Raw genomic sequence first — 20,807 nt, 5'->3', positions numbered from 1 at the left:
TTTTGTTACAAAAATACTAACCGCTTTATTAAAACTAACAAATAAATGATGTTTTGCAACAGGTTAAGATTTTTAGTAGAAACATGGAAAATAATACTACAAAATACCCGGATATTATTTCTCGCATGCCAAATGTAGGTTCATCCTAAGTCACTAGCTAATAGTTTTTTTAAAGTAAGCTAAGGTAGTTTATTTGAATTTTTTTTTAAACAATTTAGGTTGTTTAAACAAAAATCTTGTGTTACTGATGAATTTTGCATAAATGTTTTTCATACGCAACGCTCTTTAAAACATTATTTAAAGGAAAAATATTTGTTGAAAGGTTATGCAAAAAGGTGTAAAATCATGCGTTATTGATTCAGAGGCAGTTGCTTGGGACAAAAATAAGAAAACAATTCTTCCCTTTCAAGTATTGTTTTTATGTTACTTTATTGAACCTCATAAAAATAACTAATTGTATTCTATGATAAAAATATAAGTATTATTTATTGTGTTATCAGATTTTGACTACCCGTAAACGAAAAGATGCCAAAGAAAGTGAGATCAAGGTCCAAGTATGTATTTATGCTTTTGATTTGCTCTACTTAAATGGAAAGGTTTGTAATTTGATTTGTCTTCCTTTTTTTTCTGAATTGTAGATAAAAAATAAATTTTTGAACAGTCTTTAACGAAAGAACCACTTAGAAAAAGAAGGCAGTTATTGCGGGAAAATTTTAAAGAAACTGAAGGAGAGTTCGTTTTTGCTACTTATAAAGACACAAATGATGTAGAAGAAATTCAAAGTCTTATTGATGAGTCGGTAAAAGGAAATTGTGAGGGACTAATGGTAAAGACACTTGACAAAGATGCAACTTACGAGATCGCAGTTCGATCCAACAATTGGTTAAAATTAAAAAAGGTACATTGTTCAAAAACCAGCTATATAAACTTTTTGGTCAAGTTCGTTTATTTTTACATGAAGTTTGTAAAACTAATTTTACTATAATTTTATACTTTTAATTAGCAAGTTTTGAATTTTTTGAAAAATTTTAAAAAGTGGTTTATTTAAATTTTCTTAATATTAACTTTTTGGAATCTAATAATTCAATTTATACTTGTTCTACCGCAATTTAAACGTTTGTTTTTTTTTTGGTTAACTTTGAGTAAATTTCACCTTTTTTGTAACTAAAACCCAATGTGTTTTTTGTTAATGAAGTCTTTTCTAAAATGGAAAGATCGCTATTATAACTTTCTTTCCTGTAGATAGAATAGCTTTATAAGTTTAAAATATTATTCCAAAATATCATTAAATATATAGTTGTTTAAGTGAACGTAAAACTTAGATTAGTTACTTGTAAAATAGTTTTAATCAGATAAATATCATAAAGTTAGTTTTTAATCAAAAATTATTTTTTTAATTTATTAAATAAATATACCTTATATCAAAGTTATTTTTATGTTGAAATATACTAAAAATAATAGTTATTTAAATAGTTAAAGATTTAAAATTGACCTTTAAATTACTAATAACGGTTACGACATAATAGTTTTTTTTATGAAGTTTTATAAGCTATTATATATTATCATATCTGGCAACTAATCAGATAAAAGTTGTTTACAATAAAAGAAAATTATTTTTACTTTTTTATTGAAAACAGAAGTATAAAGTTGTAGTAAAAATAGTTTTACAAATTTCATGTAAAAATAAATAAACTCAACCAAAAAGTTTATATAGCTGATGAAAGTATTGAACTTTTTGTTTAAAATCTTTATTTGCTTCAAGTTTAATTGTAAGGTGTTTCTGCTATTAATATTAGTACGCCGTAACATTACGGAAGTATAAGTGATTAAATATTTTTACCTAAAGTTTTGTTTGATTTGTTGAAATATTCTCTACTACTACTACTACAAGTATAAGGAAAAGTTCTGTAATAATTTATCAATTTTTCATATTTAATGATTTTTAAGATATATCTTTGGATAAAAAAACTATACAGGATTATTTGGACGGTGTTGGTGACACCTTGGACTTGGTAGTTATTGGAGGTGCACGAGGAAAAGGTAGAAGAACAGGTACATTTGGTAATTATCTGCTTGCCTGCTATGATGATGAAAATGAAGAGTATCAAGTTATTACCAAGGTTAAGAATAAAAACTTCTCAATTTTTTACTAAAAACGATAATTTACTTTCATTTAAAATGTTTTGTAATATAAAAATACTAAGAAAACCATTTTTTATACCAAATTTAACTCTTATACTTTATTATAAAATGTATTTTATACTATAATTGTGTATATAATGTTTAAAAAAAAATTCAATTGTTGTTTTTAATTAAAAGAAAGTTTATTGACGTAGCAGTGTTTTTACTTGAAAAGTTACGAAAAGTATTAACTAATGTTGTTGCGGTCAATATGTCCTATAAACCTGAAGATTTATCGTATATTTAGTGACCTCATTTGAAATTGCAATACTTTAATGTAATTGATTAGTTTCACAAATCCTATCATTTTTCTGATTATTCAAAAAAATTAAATAAATTTACGGAATTTAATTACTAAGGTAACTAATGATTAGCTCAAAAACTAGTCATTTCAACCAAAAAACTAAATGATTTCTTGCTGAAGCTTACATTATAAAAACAAGTACTAAGATTAAAATAGAATTTTTAGACCTGCCTTATAGAAAAGTAAAATAGTATTTATTTTGAAGAAGTAGTTATATCTGCGGTATAAAAGAAAACATTAAAGTACAAAAAAACTACTATATATGTATTAATCAGCTACATCTTGCAACTGCAGATTTAATTGTAAAAATATATATGTACTAAATTAGTTTGTTATAAATAAACAGCCTCGTTTTTATTATTAATTCATTATAATATATTATATTTTATTTCTTACATATACATAAGATAAGATTAAATAGACTTGTATATTGAAGTAAACCATTTTTTTAAAATTTAGTTTGATTATTTATTTAGTAGTTTAAATATCACTTATTTTTTATTTAGAATTTTTAATAGATTGGAACAGGATTCTCAGATCAAGATTTGACAGACCAAGCCAAATTTTTAAAAAATTACATCATTGAAAAGCCGAAGTCATACTATAGGTTAGCTTTTAAAAAATATAAAAAGTACAGACATTAAAACCTTATACTTTTTTTTTTTGAATATGACATCATTGTGTACTTAATACTTTTGAGATTAGAATAAAAGTTCTCAACTTAAAGATAAGGAGAATAATATCACTTGAAATTTTAAAATTAAATTTCGAAACAATGTTTCACTCGTTTGAAATAGTTCAAACGGGTCCTCAGTTGAATAATAAAATCTGTACAAATTTGTTTAAACATGTAAGAAGACATTAGGCTAAACTTGAAATAAAACTGACAATTATGAGTGAAAAACAAACAAAATAAAACTTATAGTTTAAAACTTATTAGTGTTCGTCAGTTCATTTTAAAACTTGAGAAATTTTGATAAGTACATTGTATAATTAAAAGTGACAAAGCAACTTTAAATTTACAATAACATTAGATCTTTTAAGAAAAACTTTGATTACCTCCTATTATAGTAATTGTTTTTTTTTAAATTAAAACAGTGTACAGTCCCCTCTCGCAAATCTACGCACTTGTTTGCTTACGCACTCTCGTTTAGTTACGCATTTTAGAATTCTTAAATATTCAAAAAAAAAATGTTTGAAAAAGTTTTTTTTAAAATACTTTATGTATTAAGCTAATAATATATTGTGTTTTAAAGTATTTTTTTTTAAATATAGAAGGAGATAAATTTTTAATAGTATTGAGATTTTTACTAATTTTGTATAATGTTGAGATACTAATTTTTAATAGTATTGAGAACCCTCCCCTCCCCATTTTATACCTTTAATTAAAACAAGGTACAGTGTTCAATTTCGCATAATATCTATGGTATAAAGTTTTATTTCAAAACAATAAATATCTTACTTTAGCTAATTTGTTCCTTGCCAACCTATGGATTAAATTTGTTATTCAAGGTAAGTTTAATGTTAGATGGGCAAGGAACAAAATATAAAAAAAATACTTACTATAAAAATAAGCAATTTTTATTGAAAAACTTATATATATATATATATCAGGGTTCGTGCGCGTCAGGCTAAATCAGGCTAAGTCAGGCTAAATCAGTTTTTTATTTAAAAATTTGAGAATTTAAGTTTTTCTCAATTCAAATGCTTGAAAACTTTTGATTAAAAAAACTTGAGAAATATTTTTAAGATCAAATTGAGAAGTGAACTTATTTCTAAAAAATGATTTAGCTATTTAAAATCAAAATCAGTCAGTATCTGTAAAAATAAATGCTTAAAACTTGTTTTTGAATCTCTAAATAGTTTTTAAGAATCTTCATTATTTTTTTTTTGAGCAGATTATATACGTCATAATAATGAAAATTCATAAAAAACAGCTTAAACATTACAGTTTAGTTCAACAACTTAGCTATTTGTTTGAATTTTAATACTCTTGTAAGCGTTTCATTTAAAATTTTAATAAAACACCACAATGCACGTTGTTTTATTATAAATCTGCTGGTTATAATATTTTTACTTAGTGCTTAATTAAATTGAACAATTGTGTATAGTAATATATATAAATTTTTTACACTAGTAATAGTTTGAAATAACACTTATTTTAAAACTTATCACTGAATTTGTTATGTTAAGGGCATAGGGGGGATCAATCACCTTTTTCACAATTTAGTCTTATTTTATTGAGTTGTAACTAAGCTATGAGTTGCTTTTTGCAGATTTTTAAAGCTCAAAATATTTTTGAGATAAAGCTGGTTGAAGTCAGAGACTACAATAGTACTAATCAAGACCCCCTAATACCTAAAATAACATCTAAAGGGAATATTCCTTACTTTGAAAAAATGTCAGGCTAAATTGGTCTCAGTCAGGCTAAATGAAAAAATTTCGCGCACGAACCCTGATATATATACGACCGTACAACTAAAATAAAAACTATTTTTTAAACAAAAAAGTCGGAATGTCCTCAGACTGTTTAAATCAATTGCTTTCGAAGAAAAAAGCTAATGTAGTAGGTATATTTGCTGCCTCTCGTTTAGTTTCGTTCTATCGTTTATTTACGCTCTTTTGCTGTGGACACAATGTGCGTAGATTCGCGAGAAGTGACTGTAATTTATTTTAATGTAATAGTTACAAGAGTTTGTTTGTTTACAAATTTTATTAGCCAACTAATTGTAAGTTTGTTTTTTTGTTTTTAAGTTGGCAATATTTTTAAGTAGTCAATTTTTTTCTAACCAGGCATGAATTCGCCTGTTAGTCTTATTATTTTTTCTAAATTGATAGTTTTAAACTATAAGTTTTATTTTGTTGGTTTTTTATACACAATTGTCAGTTTTACTTCGAGTTTAGCCTAATATATTCTTACATGATTACATAAATTTTTACATGTTTTAATATTCTGCCGGGGATCTCATTTGATTTATTTCAAACAAGTAAAATATTTTTTGACAATAAAATATAAAAAATTAATGTGAATAATTGATCAGAATGAATTATATATGTTTCAAGTAAAACCTTATTTATCTACTTGAAAAGTAAGCTTTTTGAAAAACTTTATTTCACATTAATTTTAAAGTATAATTACTTCGTTAAATATAAACTCAACAGAAAACATCGGCGAAAGTCTGCAGAGCAGAAGCCTGGACTTTCGTTTGCCGTGAGACAAGCTCAAGTTTAACAAAAGGGTTGATCATGCCAATTCGATCATCAGACCACAAGTTTCGGTAGACTGAGAGCGGTTTCGTCCTTATTAGGACTCATCAGTCAGTCACAACCGAAACATTGCAGTCGTCAATCTACAAACGGTTTATCATGCTTTTACATGGAGCAACCATTTGCTGGCAATGATCAGTGACGTCAGCATTGTCTTTGCCGTGCAACGTTTAAAACATTGTCAAGCAAGACATCTGGTACGCTCGTTTTAGTACGATCAACAGAAAACATCGGCGAAAGTCTGCAGAGCAGAAGCCTGGACTTTCGTTTGCCGTGAGACAAGCTCAAGTTTAACAAAAGGGTTGATCATGTCAATTCGATCATCAGATCTTGTTACTTGTGTTACGAGTGTTACTTGTGGTCTGATGATCGAATTGGCATGATCAACCCTTTGTTAAATTTGAGCTTGTCTCACGGCAAACGAGAGTCTATTCTTCTGCTCTGCAGACTTTCGCCGATGTTTTCTGTTAATCGTAAGTACCAGATGTCTTGCCTAGTAGACAATTTTTTAAACGTTGCACGGCAAAGACAATGCTGACGTCACTGATCATTGCCAGCAAATGGTTGCTCCATGTGAAAGCATGATAAACCGTTTGTAGATTGACGACTGCAATGTTTCGGTTGTGACTGACTGATGAGTCCTAATAAGGACGAAACCGCTCTCAGTCTACCGAAACTTGTGGTCTGATGATCGAATTGGCATGATCAACCCTTTTGTTAAATATAAGCTGTAAATTTTTAATAATTTTTAGTAATGAGAACAAATTTAAATAGTACTCTTTCTTTATTAAACTAACACATATTTCTTTGTGTTTACAAATTAATACACTTCAACGAAGCTCTGTAAAAAATAAGAACTGTAAGGAAAGAATAGAAGCTATAGTAGGTAAATATATGTGTTAATTAAAAATAAGACTAAATACTACAGATTATTGTTGATTAATGTTTAATAATTGAATCAATATATAAAGTTAAATCCGACTGTTATAAAACTAAGTAATATTTGTAATTATTAAGTCAAAATTATGTTAAAGTAAAGTAAGATAAAAAATTAAATAACAATTCATAATATAAAACACTCACGTGTAAGTTCAAGAAATATTAATTAATAAGATAAACCGTCGTTAAACATTCAAAAAAGTATTTAATAACTACATCACGATATTACGCTTTATTACATTGACATAGAAAAAAGTCATTTACCTTGCTTGCATTGCAAACTAAATAATTTATTCTATATGTTTTGAAAAAAGCAGTAAAGTCCATTAATTTAAAAAATATATGCAACTATTCTAAGTACATAATAAGTGATCAATTGTAAATAAAAAGATTTAAAACAGCAAATATTAATTACTAAATTAACTAAATTAATGGCTTAAGGTACGAAAGCTATAGAAACTTTGGGTTATATATAGTTATAAAATGTTTATAATAGTTAAATCTGAATTATAACGTAAGTAAAGTTAGATATAACTTAAATAACATATTGAAGTTAACAAAAAATTAACCACCTACACGCAGATCCCAAAGCAGAAAACTAAAATTGTAAGTAAACATTTAAAGCCCTGAACAATAATTAAGTTACAGCACCATACATAAAAACACCATAACTTAAACTGTTTATAATTACATATTAGTTAAGATAATTAATGATTTTCTTAGAAAAAAGTAGTTGGGTGTTAAGATTAAATAGATCTTATACAGATATATTAAATATATAATAACTTACGAATTTGTGTTGAATAAGAATGTAAAAGTATAAAAAGGTGGTTATGTGCTAAGTATAAACCTGCAGTAAAAAAATCCTTTCTTTGATCTATGGGGTGTAGTAAGTAAAAAATCACGGTTTATCAGTGATTTGATTAGAGGCTTTCAATTAAGCTTATAACTTGACACGTAAAGGAACATGAAAAACATATATAGTTGAAAAATAGGCAAAAACCATGTTGGAGAAAGAAAAGTGACATGTATAAAAATAAATAAATAAAAATTATGTATTAACTTAAATTATACAATTATCAGGGTTCGTGCGCGTCAGGCTAAGTCAGGCTAAATCAGGCTAAATCAGTTTTTTTGAAAAAAGTTGAAAAACGTCAGGCTAAATCAGTTTTTATGTTTAAAAATTTGAGAATCTCAGTTTTTGTCAGTTCAAATGCATGAAATTTTTTTAATTAAGATCAAATTGAGATGTGAATTTATTTCTAAATAAAGATTTAGTTATTAAAGACAAAATCAGTCAGTATTTGTAAAAATAAGTGCTTAAAACATTTTGCTGAATCTCTAAAATAATTTTAAGAATCTTCATTATTTTGTTTTTAGTAGATTATATACGTCATAATTATAAAAATTCATAAAAAAGTACAGTTTAAACATTACAGTTTAGTTCAACAACTTAGCTGTTTGTCTGAATTTGTTTACATGAGCTTTGTTTTTCAGAGCTTAGTTGGTTAAACTGTTTTAATTTCTAATATAAAGGCTTTATACAAAATACTTTTTAGATTAATACTCTTAGCAGTTTGTTAAGTCACATTTCTGTTTTAATAAAAGCTTCTAGTCAAGTCATGTAACTTATAATTGACGAATTCAAGTACTAATTGACACGAACCCTGTATATGGGTGATAAGTGGTGGATGTAACTAAGCCGCAAAATTTAATAAAGGTATGAATTCATTGAAGCAGAAATTATAATGACCAGTTAAAAATATTCAAGTTGCTGGGCAAGCGATTGATAGATGTTGAAAAATAATTCATTTAAATTTTTATTTTCTTTAAAAGTAGTTTTGTGAATACTTTTATTGCATTAATTTGCTAATTAAGACCCCCGATACCCAAAATGCCTTCTGAAGGTGATTTTTTCTACTTTGAAAAAATGTCAGGCTAAATAGGTCTCTGTCAGGCTAAATGAAAAGGAATTTCGCGCACGAACCCTGAATTATATTAATGTATAAAAGTTAGTGTGTGTTCATGTAAAAGAAAAGTGAAAGGTGAGAAAACGCCAAGATGTTATTTGAAGAAGAACCGTCAGTTGTGTACACATTTTTTAAAAATATTACGTATGTTTTTTAGTTATTGTTTACTATCTTCTGCTACATTTGCCATTCGTTTAAGGTTGCAAGTTTGTCATATCTTACTCACGCTACCGATGTTTTTGTTGGCGTGGTGAAGAATGCTCCATTCCATTTCTTGTTTGGTAACATACCTGTCAAAATACTGCCAAACGAAGCCTGACAATCTTGTGCTGTTCTTTTTATTTACATGTTAGAAAATATACTTATGCCCAGTGTGCGTATCTTAAAAATGACCTCCTATCGAACTGACGTAATTTTTATTTTAGTCGTTAGTTTTATTATTATTAACACTAAAATAGCATTTAACACGGACTATATACACGGTATTATTTAAGCAGTTACCTTGTACAGGATTTCCAAAAAACTTCAAAACCTGGAATTTGGAACAAAAATCACTAAAAAAGACCTGGAAAAACCTGGAATTTTTAACAATTTTTACATGTTAGGTAGTAAAATTTCGATTTGACACGAAAAAAGTATCAATTAGATTAAAAATTTTTGTCATCATCAAAAAATTTTTTATTAAAAAACACATTTAAAGTAATTTTACAGTAACTTTTCAATGTTTTTTTTCATACTATTTAAACAGTTTTTACCTTAAACGTAACTTTAAACTAAAAATAAACCTAAAAATGTATACTTTTAAACACCTTGAAGAAATTTTGAAAACCTGGAAAAAATTTGCCAAAATTATTTGGTAACCCTGCTTGTAACGGGTAAATTACTTTATAAGACTTACGACTGTTACAATTTTTGCTTTCGTTGTTCTTAGTTTTAAATACAGCTTTAATTTCTTTAATGTTATTATTATTATTTTTATTATCAATGTTATTATTACTATTATTATTATATTATCAATGTTGTCCAGGGTTCGTGTGCGTCAGGCTAAATCAGTTTTTTTCAAAAAAGTTGAAAAATGTCAGGCTAAATCAGTTTTTTTATTCAAAAATTTGAGAATCTCAGTTTTTCTCAGTTCAAATACTTTAAAAGTTTTGATAAAAAAAAATTGAAAAATCTTTTTAAGATTAAATTGAGATGTGAATTTATTTCTAAATAAAGATTTAGTTATTAAAGAAAAAATCAGCCAGTATTTGTAAATATAAATGCTTAAAACCTTTTGTTAAATCTCTAAAAATTTTTCATTATTTTGTTTGAGTAGATGGACTGTTTTAGTATCTAATTTAAAGGCGTTATACCAAATACTTTTTAAATTAAAACTCTTAGCAGTTTATTCATATATTAAACTGTTTGTTTAAAGTTATTAGAGATATTCGTAACACTAAAACTTAGCTTTAAGGTATAATTACTAAGTTTTGTGGGAGTTCAAATTTTAGGTACAATTCATTTTTCCTTACAAGAACAAAACATTTAAGGTTTTTTTCTATTTAAATGTAAGCTTTTTAAATCTGATACGACATCAACAATCGCTGTATTTATTTAGATTTTAGGATTTATAATTATGTATCAATTTTAAGTATTAGTCAAAATATTATAAAAAACATTTCTTCTTGTCTATATTATGTGTAAATGTTTTCACGACAATGCTCGTCGTTTTATTATAAGTCTTATTGTTATAATGTTTTTCCTTAGTGCTTGATTAAATTGAACAATTGTGTTTAGTAATATAAATTAAATTTCTACACTAGTAATAGATTAGATATAATATTTATTTTGAAACTTATCACTGAATTTGTTATTTTAAGGGCATAGGGGGGTATCACCTTTTTCAATTTAGTCTTATTTTATTGATTTGTAACTAAGCTATGAGTTGCTTTTTGCAGATTTTTAAAGTTCAAAATAATTTTGAGATAAAGCTGGTTGAAATCGGAGACTACAATAGTACTAATCATGACCCCCCAATAACTAAAATGACTTCTAAAGGGAATTTTCCTTACTTTGAAAAAATGTCAGGCTAAATTGGTCTCAGTCGGGCTAAATGAAAAAAATTCGCGCATGAACACTGGTTGTTATTATTGTCACTATTTTTAATGTTATTAATATTATTATTATCATTATTATTATTTTTTCATTACTACTGTTTTTACTATTAATGTTATTAGCATTAGTATTTTTAGAACATGAATCATTTCATATGAAATTAATATTAGTTTAGACGAAAACGATAACTGTATTTAAAATAAATGTCACATTAGTAAGGCTAACGTAAATAATGAAATCACCAACCACACTTAAAAAATAGAAATAGACCTATAACTAGAAGTATTACAAGAGCCTAATTTAAAGTATAAACACAATTGTACTTAATAATTCATGTTTTAAAAACAAAACATCAATAGTAGTAAGAGTAGTGATGATAATAAAAGTAATAAAATGATAATAATAACAATTAAAAAAAAAGATAATAATAACATAGTCAATAATAATAATAGTATATAGTAATAGGGAATGCCCCGGGGTGGTGGACACAGTATTGTCCCTGTTTAATCTAGGGAAGGTGCTCTAGGAGGCAACTTAGCTACCTTCAGACTAGAAGGGGGTTTATAATTAGGGTCCATACTAATGATAATTTTAGAAAGATAGCTTAATTTAATAAAAAGAGACAATGCAAAAAAATGAATTTATTAAACTTTTAATTCAGATAGCAACTATAAAATCTTCAAAATTTTCAAATTAGTCAATTATACAAATAACTAAAATAACTATCAGTTTTATCACATTGTAAATAAGTAAGCAAATAACTCAAATTTAGAAAACTTATTAATGGAATAATAGAATGAACCCCTAAAAAAGTACAACTAGTCAATTAAAAAATATTATTTTGCTTTTGAACTAACTGCTAAATTGATATTAAGCTGTTCAAAAGCAATTATAATGTTAGTAATTAACCAATGCAAGTGATAGGATGTCAGAATATCAGGTCAAATATGTAGCAAATAGCAGAATATCAGGTCAAATTGTAGCATACAGCAGAATATCAGGTCAAATATGTAGAAAATAACATAATATCAGGTCAATATCAGATAAATATTTAGCTCCGATTTAATTTTTTGAGCACTATCGATCAGAACTTTTTATAAAACCTTTAATATATATAATATATACATAATATATTATATAATTTATTGAAATGGCGATTTTAAAAATTTTGGAACATATGTTTCATAAAGCTTTAATTTTTCATAAAGCTTTAATCATCAGCCAGTTAAATTCAAAATAATAAGCACTTTGGTAAACAAAGATACAAAAGTTATGCAAAAAAACAAAAAACAGTATGACGTAATATTGTACATTACAAATATTCAGTACAAAAATCGATCTACCTTCTAACTAATCAAACAACTAAAAATTAACGAAAACAACAGTTAATTGACTATAAAATGCTTCAAAATTTGTTGTGTTTTAAGAGAAGCTTTTTTATATGTCGACAAGACGATATAAATTCGCTCCTCTTATTTCTTTTAATAATTTTTTATAGTCATTTACTGAAATTTCGTAAAAATTAGAAGTTTTATCAGAAGGCACAATCAAATTTTTGCACTTACTTATGTCCTGCACAATCTTTGAAAGTTCATTTTGGAAACGGCTTCTACTTGTTCTGAACTCCACGTCTTGCACCATTTTGATTAGGTCTTCTTCAAATGTCTGTAGATGTTGTATTGGCTTAGGTGTGCGTGTTGTTTTGAACCCGTAGGTTTCGTGTTCTTCTGCAGCCACTTGATCTTCTTCTTCGAAGAACTTTGCTTTCCACCGCATCCGTCTTACTAAGTGTTGAGTCTTCTGTATTAATGCTTCCTTATACACATCTTGTTTACCTAATATATTATATATATATATATATATAAAGGTTTATTTAACGATGCAAAACTCAAAGGACTCGAGTTTCGTGACTATTCACTCATCAGCTTCAAAACAACTTTGTTCAAAACAAAAACTCGTTCATAAAAAATGTCAGATTTTAAAAAGTTTGATATCAAGCACTCGACTAAGAACATTCCATGAGGTAAACAAGATGTGTATAAGGAAACATTAATTCAGAAGACTCAACACTTAGTAAGACGGATGTGGTGGAAAGCAAAGTTCTTCGAAGAAGAAGATCAAGTGGCTGCAGAAGAACACGAAACATACGGGTTCAAAACAACACGCACACCTAACCCAATGCAACATCTACAGGCATTTGAAGAAGACCTAATCAAAATGGTGCAAGACGTGGAGTTCAGAACAAGTAGAAGCCGTTTCCAAAATGAACTTTCAAAGATTGTGCAGGACATAAGTAAGTGCCAAAATTTGATTGTGCCTTCTGATAAAACTTCTAATTTTTACGAAATTTCAGTAAATGACTATAAAAATTATTAAAAGACAATATTACTAAAGATTACGAAAATGTACTGATAAAACTTTAAATGATATTAATGTAGAGGCTAAAAATTTAACTAAAAACTTAAAAATACACGATAGGATCAAAAAATTGCCTTTAAAAAACGCATACATAACGGTCAAAGACCATAAAGATAACTTTTTGACACATCCCAAATGTAGATTAATTAATACTTCTAAGTCCGATGTAGGTCGCATAGTTAAGGTTAAGATTGACTGCATTAATAAGGCTGTGCGTTTAAAATCTAAACGTATGCAGTGGACTGATACAGACCAAGTCTTAAATTGGTCCACTGGTTTGGAAAAACAAACGTACAGCTTTTTTAAGTTTGATGTAGTCGATTTTTATCCTTCTATCAGCGAAGAATTGGTAATAAAATCACTAAAATTTGCTGGTATTTATACTAGCGTACCTACTGAAGACTTAAGTTTAATAAAAAACGCATGTAAATCAGTACTTTATGAACAAGGAAACCTGTGGCAAAAGAAGAGAGCAAATAACACCAGCTCTCTTTTTGATGTAGCGCAGGGATCGTTCATGGGTGCAGAGTTATGTGAATTAGTAGGTCTATTTTTGTTAGATGGGTTGAAGAATATCTTTGGTTTAGAAAGAGTTGGGTTGTACAGGGACGATGGTCTAGCTGTACTGCCCAATTCTTCTGGCTTTATAGTTGAAAGGCTAAAAAAGCAAACTTCTTCAAGTCTATGGGGTTAAGAGTCACTATTGAATCACCAATGTTGACGACTGACTACCTGGATGTGAAGCTCAACTTGTATGATCTCTCCTATATGCCTTTTAAAAAGCAAAACGCAAAAATTATGTATATAAATAAATGTTCTAGCCTCCCAAAAAATATTATAAACCAAATACCAAAAATAATTAATCAACGTTTAAATAAAAGATCAAGCAACGAAGAAAACTTTTTAAAGACAAAGCAAGATTACGAACTAATAATGAAAAAATGCGGTTACAATGATAAACTTAATTTTGAAACAACGGAGCAAAAAAACAAAACGACCAATAAAAGTAAAAGAAAGCGAAATATAATTTGGTATAATCCCCCATTCTGTACTTCAGTTAAAACAAACATCGGCAGAGAATTCATAAATCTAGTAAAAAAACATTTCAACAAAAATAACCCATTATCAAAGATATTTGACAAACATAATATGCGAATCAGTTATTCATGTATGGCGAATTTGGAGAGATTAATTAAGTCACATAACCAAAGGATTTTAAACAAAAGTAATTTAATCAAAAATCAGTGTAATTGCGCTGGTGGCTGTAAATATAATTTAAAGGGGGGCAATTGCCGGTCAGAGAACATTATTTACAAGGCAACAGTTAACTCTGACCTTTAGAAGAAGTTCTACATCGGCCTATGCTCCACTCAATTCAGATTTCGGTATGCCAACCATAAAAAATCCTTTAAAGGTGGTGTAAACGAAAATGAAACTGAGCTTTCGAAGTATGTTTTGCGGCTTTAAGCGCAAAAACATTGATTTTAAATTAACTTGGGAGGTGATAAAAAGAGCACAGCCAATAGCAGATGGTAACAACCCTGTTTGTAGGCTGTGTTTAAATGAATCTACAGCCGTTATGTATGCGTTAAAAAAGGAAGGTTGTTTAAATAAGAGGAGCGAATTTATACCGTCTTGTCAACATATGAAAAAGCTCCTTTTAAAATACAACAAATTTTGAAGTGTTTTATAGTCAATTAACTGTTGTTTTCGTTAGTTTTGGTTGTTTGATTAGTTAGATGGTAGATCGATTTTTGTACTGAATATTTGTAATGTACAATGTTCAATTCTTACGTCATGTTGTTTTTGTTTTTTTGTAAACTTTGCATCTTTGTTTACCAAAGTGCTTATTATTTTAAATTCGAACTGGCTGAAGATTAGAGACAATCTTCTTTGTCTTTATGAAACAAATGTTCCAGAATTTTTAATTTGCCATTTCAATAAATTATTTAAAAGCCCTTCAAGTGGGCTCAGTAGAAAGTGTTTAAGTTTAAACATTAACCTTATTTTATATATATATATATACCTAATTTAGCTTCTATTTTTTCCTTACGGTATTCATTTTTTTCACAGAGCTCCGTTCAAGCGTGTTAACTTTTAAACACACAGAAACATGCGTTAGTTTAATAAAGAAAGAGTAGTGTTTGAATTACTCATTATTATTTATTGCAGTGAACTTGTTTCACTAGGATCTTTATTAGCAATTTAACTCTAAATTTTAAATAGTTAATTTTTTTAATTGTTAATTTTAAGTAGTTTAGGTCTCAGTCTACCGAAGCTTGTGGTCTGATGATCGAATCGGTATGATCAACCCTTATGTTAAACTTGAGCTTTATCACGGCATACGAAAGTCCAGGTATCTGCTCTGCAGACTTTCGCCGATGTTTTTGTTGATAGTTTTTTTTGTGATATAAATGTGTAAAAATAAAGTGAATTATAACTTTTTTGTTTAGACTGAATGGAATTACAGCTGATGTTTGGTTTGAACCAATTCAAGTGTGGGAAGTAAAAGCTGCTGATTTTTCTATTTCACCTGTCTATACTGCTGCTTCTGGAATTGTTTGTTTTTAAATGTTTTTAGAGTCGCTCATCATTTAAATAATCAATTTTTTTGTTTAATTAACAACTATAAGTTTTAAACATTTTTTTCTAAAACTAAATATCATTACATTTGTTCCTAATAGTGTTATTCATGTTAGAAACTATTTGTTTTGTATATCGGTCTTTGTAAGAAAATCTAGTAGAATCGACCTAAAAACAGTAACTTTTTCTATCTTTATAGCCTCAAACTTAGACAAAATTGTTAAAGGGTTGACAAAAAATCGGAATTCTGGAAAAACCTGGAATTTGAGAAATTTTGAATAAAACTTATAACTTCGAAGAAAAACTACTACAAATAATGGAATTTTAAGCAGTTTTTTCCTGTGAAGTAACTAAATTTCGATAAGATATGAAAATCTATCATAGAGATCAAACATTTTTTGTATCATTAATTTTTTTCTATGAATAACACATTTAAAGAAGCTTTACAGTATCTTTTCAATGTTGATATCTTACCTAAAACAATATTTTTTTTACATTAAGTTTAGTTTTATAATAAAAATAGACCAAAAGCTTGTTTTTTAAAAACCTGTAAGATATTAAGAAAACCTCGAAAAATAATCAAAATCTTTTGAAAACCTTGTTTAATTTATATTTTAGTTAATGGTTTTATCAGGTAATTCCAAATCAAAAAAAAAGTTTAAATATAGTGTTTTTATACTTTTTAGTGAACTTATTGATATTCAATTTTTTTAGAACAAAATATATTTCACGCTTCTTTCGTCAGTTGTATACTAAGCAATAAAAATAAAATTTCAAATCTAACTTATATAGTGAAATGCAATCAACGTAATTAATAATAATAAAGCAAAGAGTAATTAACAATACAAAATACTTCTTATTACAATGCAACTAAAAGTTAATAAAACAGAGCAACAACTTATAAAACAATTTAAGAAAACAACGAAGCACTATAATCAAAATCTTTATGTTTACACAACTTAGGTTTTCTTAACAAGATACAAATAGCCTCAAGTTTGATTAAATCCGAAATGTGAAAACAATTTTTAACAATTTTAAATCTTTTTAAATTATAATTACTAGCACAATCAAGGTTATTTACTAAGTGTTCAGCAATAGCAGATATTTTTGAAGCATTTATTACTCTAATAGATTGAGTTTTCTTATTAATCTTACAAAATTCATCAATACTTTTTGGAATATGTTCCTTTATTCTTTTGCCAAATTGTCTTGAGGTCATCCTGACATAACTAGCTTCACAGAAGCAGTTAAGCTGGTAAACTACCATACTTTGTTTAAATTCTGCTATCGGATCTTTTCCTCCAGGTCTGAACATTAGTTTGAATACGAAAATAACAATCGGCTTTGCCGAATGATAAGTCCTACTTACTAATTGAGAAATATCTCTTTCTAAAACTCCTGAGTTTTTATTGACATAAGGCAATACTAAAGAAATCAAGCATTTCTCCGGCCCTGCTGGCTTTATTTTGTTCAAACTATTAAGATGTGAATTTATAATTTTATTAACAAGTTCTTGTGGATAGCCATTTTTATTTAATATCAATGTTATCTATTTTATTTCGTCATCTAATAATTCTCTTGAACAGATCTTATGTGCTCGATGGCAGAGCGTTCTTATTAAATTTGTTTTTCTCTTCATGCTACAGAATGAATGAAAGTTTAAGTAGTTACCAGTGAAAGTTGTCTTTCTATAAACGGATGTCAAAAATTGGTTCTTGTGTCGTTTAACTAAAACGTCAAGAAAAGCCAATTTATCCTTATTTTCCTTTTCTGAAGTAAATTTTATTGAAGAATGTGATTTGTTCAACACATTAAAGAGTTCATCTATCTGTTCCTCATTTTTTCCTAGTACAAAACAATCGCCGACATATCTATAATAAGTTACTTTGTTCTTAGAGATCACCTTTCTTTCTATAAAGCCCATAAATATATTTGACAAAGTTGGCCCTAATTCAAAAAGATCTGCTATTGCTGAACACTTAAAAAATAACCTTGATTGTGCTAGTAATTATAATTTAAAATTGTTGAAAATTGTTTTTACATTTCTTATTTATCAAACTTGAGGCTATTTGTATCTTGTTAAGAAAACCTAAGTTGTGTAAACATAAAGGTTTTGATTATACTGTTTCGTTGTTTTCTAAGTAGTTTTCGTTGTTTTATAAGTTGTTGCTCTGTTTTATTAATTTTTAGTTGCATTGTAATTGGAAGTACTTTTGTATTGTTAATTACTCTTTGCTTTGTTATTTTTAATTACGTTGATTGCATTTCACTATACATGTTAGATTTGAAATTTTATTTTTATTGCTTAGTATACAACTGACGAAAGAAGCATGAAATATATTTTGTTCTGAAAAAATTGAGTCTTATTTATATTGTTTGAAAGAATTTATTTTAGTGTCAAATAATGTTTACTTATTGATATTTACAAATTAGAAAGCTGAAGTGATGAAATAAGTTGCTAGAAAATAAATTAGTATTTTAAAAACTATTTAGAATGCCTCTTATATCTTAACTATTTATTGATGTACTAGAATACTACTCCTGAACGTAGTTGATACTATCCTAAAATTTTCACTATATCAGGGTGGCCAACAAACCTAGAATTTGGCCAATTTTGAAAAAAAAAACCTGAAATTATGTATAAAAATCAGAAAATTCTGGAGTTTTTTAAATTTTATTTATTTATTCTTTGTAAGTCATAGCTATTTTTTCTGTTAAATGACTTCATAGTTTTAGTAAAAAAAATTTTTTTCTTAACTTTTCATGGTTTAATTTTTATTGATAAAAGAAAAGTTGAACTATTAGTAGATAAGTCAATATTTCTTTTACTGTTTTAAATGAGTTTCGAAGCGTTCGACTTATATTATTCTCGTCAAAAAATATTAAAGATTACAAGTAAAAGAGTTTTATATAAAAACTTAAGTAATTGTAATAAAATATGCTCACTTCTTTTTTTTCTAGTAGCGGCTTCTTTGTACTAGGTTTTCAGTTTTTCTTTGCACTATATTAAACAACAGAATAATTTGTTAACTCATATCGTTTATTATTTCTCAATCATCTAAAAATAAGGTTCAAAACTTACGTTAGACATGTAAAAAAAGTTTTTAATTATAAAATAGTTTAGTTTATTTGTTGTGTTAAACTAATTCATAAACTTTTAAAGTAGTTTTTACTTGATAAATCATGTATGTAATTATATTTCAATCATTAAGTCAAAATAATTGGTACATAAGTCAATATTTAATTTACTGTTTTCGTTAAAGTTCATTTTATTTTACAGATAAGTAATTTTTTCAATGATAAAGTGCTAATTACACTAAAAAACTGTTGTAAAAGACTAGTGCGAAGTGAAACAAGTATAAATAGAAGACGAATTTAATATTATATTAAATTTTAAATATTCATACTTTATAAAGTTTATTTTAGTACATGCACATTGTTTTTGTTTTAATATTTATTTAAATTTATATTAGTTGTTGCAAATTTTAAAGTACTATTTAATTTAATCGGTTGATAAATGATAATGAAAAATTAAATTAAAACTAACAACGAGTTTAAACTAGATTGTATGGTTATTTATGTTAAGTATCAACATAAAGGCTTTAGAACGACCAGATGAGAAGAACTTTGAAGAAATTGATTTAAAATAATTATACAGGTTGAAATAGAACGAAAGAAAGATTAAATTATAGTAATAATGTATCATTTAAGTAGTTTAAATCTATCAAAAACACCTTTTGTAACTTAAGATTATTTTATTAATAAAATTAATTTGAAAAAAAAAAATGTACTTTTAAAAACCTTGAAGAAGTTTTAAAAACGTTGAGAAAATTTGCCAAAAACAAGTGGCCACCAGTGTATATATATTAGGCATAACAACTGTGAAAAATCAAACTATTCTATAAAAGTTAAATTAATAATTTTGATAATAAACGTACAGTAATATAACATAAAAATTGGTGTCAAAATTAAGTTTAAGAAGACTACGAACAGTAAATTAATAAAGTTGTTCCTTGACACTACATATCTGACCATTTTTTAAACATTTTTCTTAAAATTTTGATATTTTTATATAATTTTCCCTAGAATATTTAACTGAAATTTTAGTAGGAACCTTTAATAAACTTCTCACAGTTAGAATTTTTTTTAAATGTAAGTTATTAACAAAAAAATAGCGCATAATCTTTTTGTATAAGAAATTGTTATTAGTTTTAGAAAACTAACATAACTATGAAAAAAAATAAAACTGAATTTTGTAGGTTGATCCTAACAAAGGAATTTCAATGAGATTTCCAAGATTTATCAGGATCAGGGATGACAAAAAACCTGAGCAAGCGACAACTAGTGAACAAGTTGCCGATTTTTATAACAAGCAGCAAATTGTTGTTAATCAGGAGAAAGCTAAACAAAATAAAAAAGATATAGACTTTTATTGATTTTTTATCATTCAAATTATTAACTATGTTAAAGTTGTTTTTGGTTAAAAAAATGGATAATGTTTTTTTTTAAATTTAATAAATATTTAGTTTGAAATTATGAATTGTTTTTTTAAATATCATAAGTATGACTTGATATGTTTTAATGGCATTAAAATATATTTAATTGTAACTTTATTAAAAATATTGGTATAAGCAGATCAATACCTAAACACTATAAAAAAGTAACTAGATTGCAATTTGATATGTAGTAAGAACGAAATTTTACTTTTAAAATAATGTCAAAGATATTTTGGTGTACTAATTTAATACTATTCTTATTAAAAAAAACGTATTGTACAAGCATAAACACGAATGAAAAATTTTTAGTACTTAAATAAAAAAAAATATTTTTATTTCAATTATTTTCAATTGATTTTTAATGTTTAATAAACATCTATATAAACTATATAATGTTTAAACTATATAATTTTAAACTTATTCAAATTTTTTGATTTTCAAATTAAATGTTTAAAAAACAGAAAATTTTAATGAACATTTTCTGAAAAAAGTTTTCAAGTATTAAACGTCTGGTACAATTCGAAACTGCAAAATTTTATAGTTAGAAATTAT

The 20,807-nt window shown here is 26.6% G+C and overlaps 1 protein-coding gene across 2 annotated transcripts in view; it reads left to right on the top strand.

Annotated features, from left to right (window-relative positions):
• LOC145830107 (DNA ligase 1-like) overlaps window positions 1–20,327 on the top strand; it is a 51,983-nt gene extending 31,656 nt beyond the window's left edge. For both annotated transcript variants that reach the window (XM_082937996.1, XM_082937995.1), the window contains exons 19-26: window positions 63–134; window positions 323–409; window positions 501–596; window positions 662–898; window positions 1,977–2,120; window positions 3,004–3,092; window positions 15,630–15,735; window positions 20,019–20,327. In XM_082937996.1, the coding sequence (XP_082794122.1) occupies window positions 63–134; window positions 323–409; window positions 501–596; window positions 662–898; window positions 1,977–2,120; window positions 3,004–3,092; window positions 15,630–15,735; window positions 20,019–20,195 (1,008 nt within the window). In that variant the 3' untranslated portion in view covers window positions 20,196–20,327. The remainder of the gene's footprint in view (window positions 1–62; window positions 135–322; window positions 410–500; window positions 597–661; window positions 899–1,976; window positions 2,121–3,003; window positions 3,093–15,629; window positions 15,736–20,018) is intronic.
• Window positions 20,328–20,807: the final 480 nt, after the last annotated feature.

Source organism: Thalia democratica, chromosome 2, assembly GCF_965202585.1.
Source record: "Thalia democratica chromosome 2, ktThaDemo2.hap1.1, whole genome shotgun sequence".
NCBI classification, from domain to species: domain Eukaryota; kingdom Metazoa; phylum Chordata; class Thaliacea; order Salpida; family Salpidae; genus Thalia; species Thalia democratica.
Note: the sequence above shows the minus strand (reverse complement) of the source record. Positions and strands in the feature narration are given on the sequence as shown.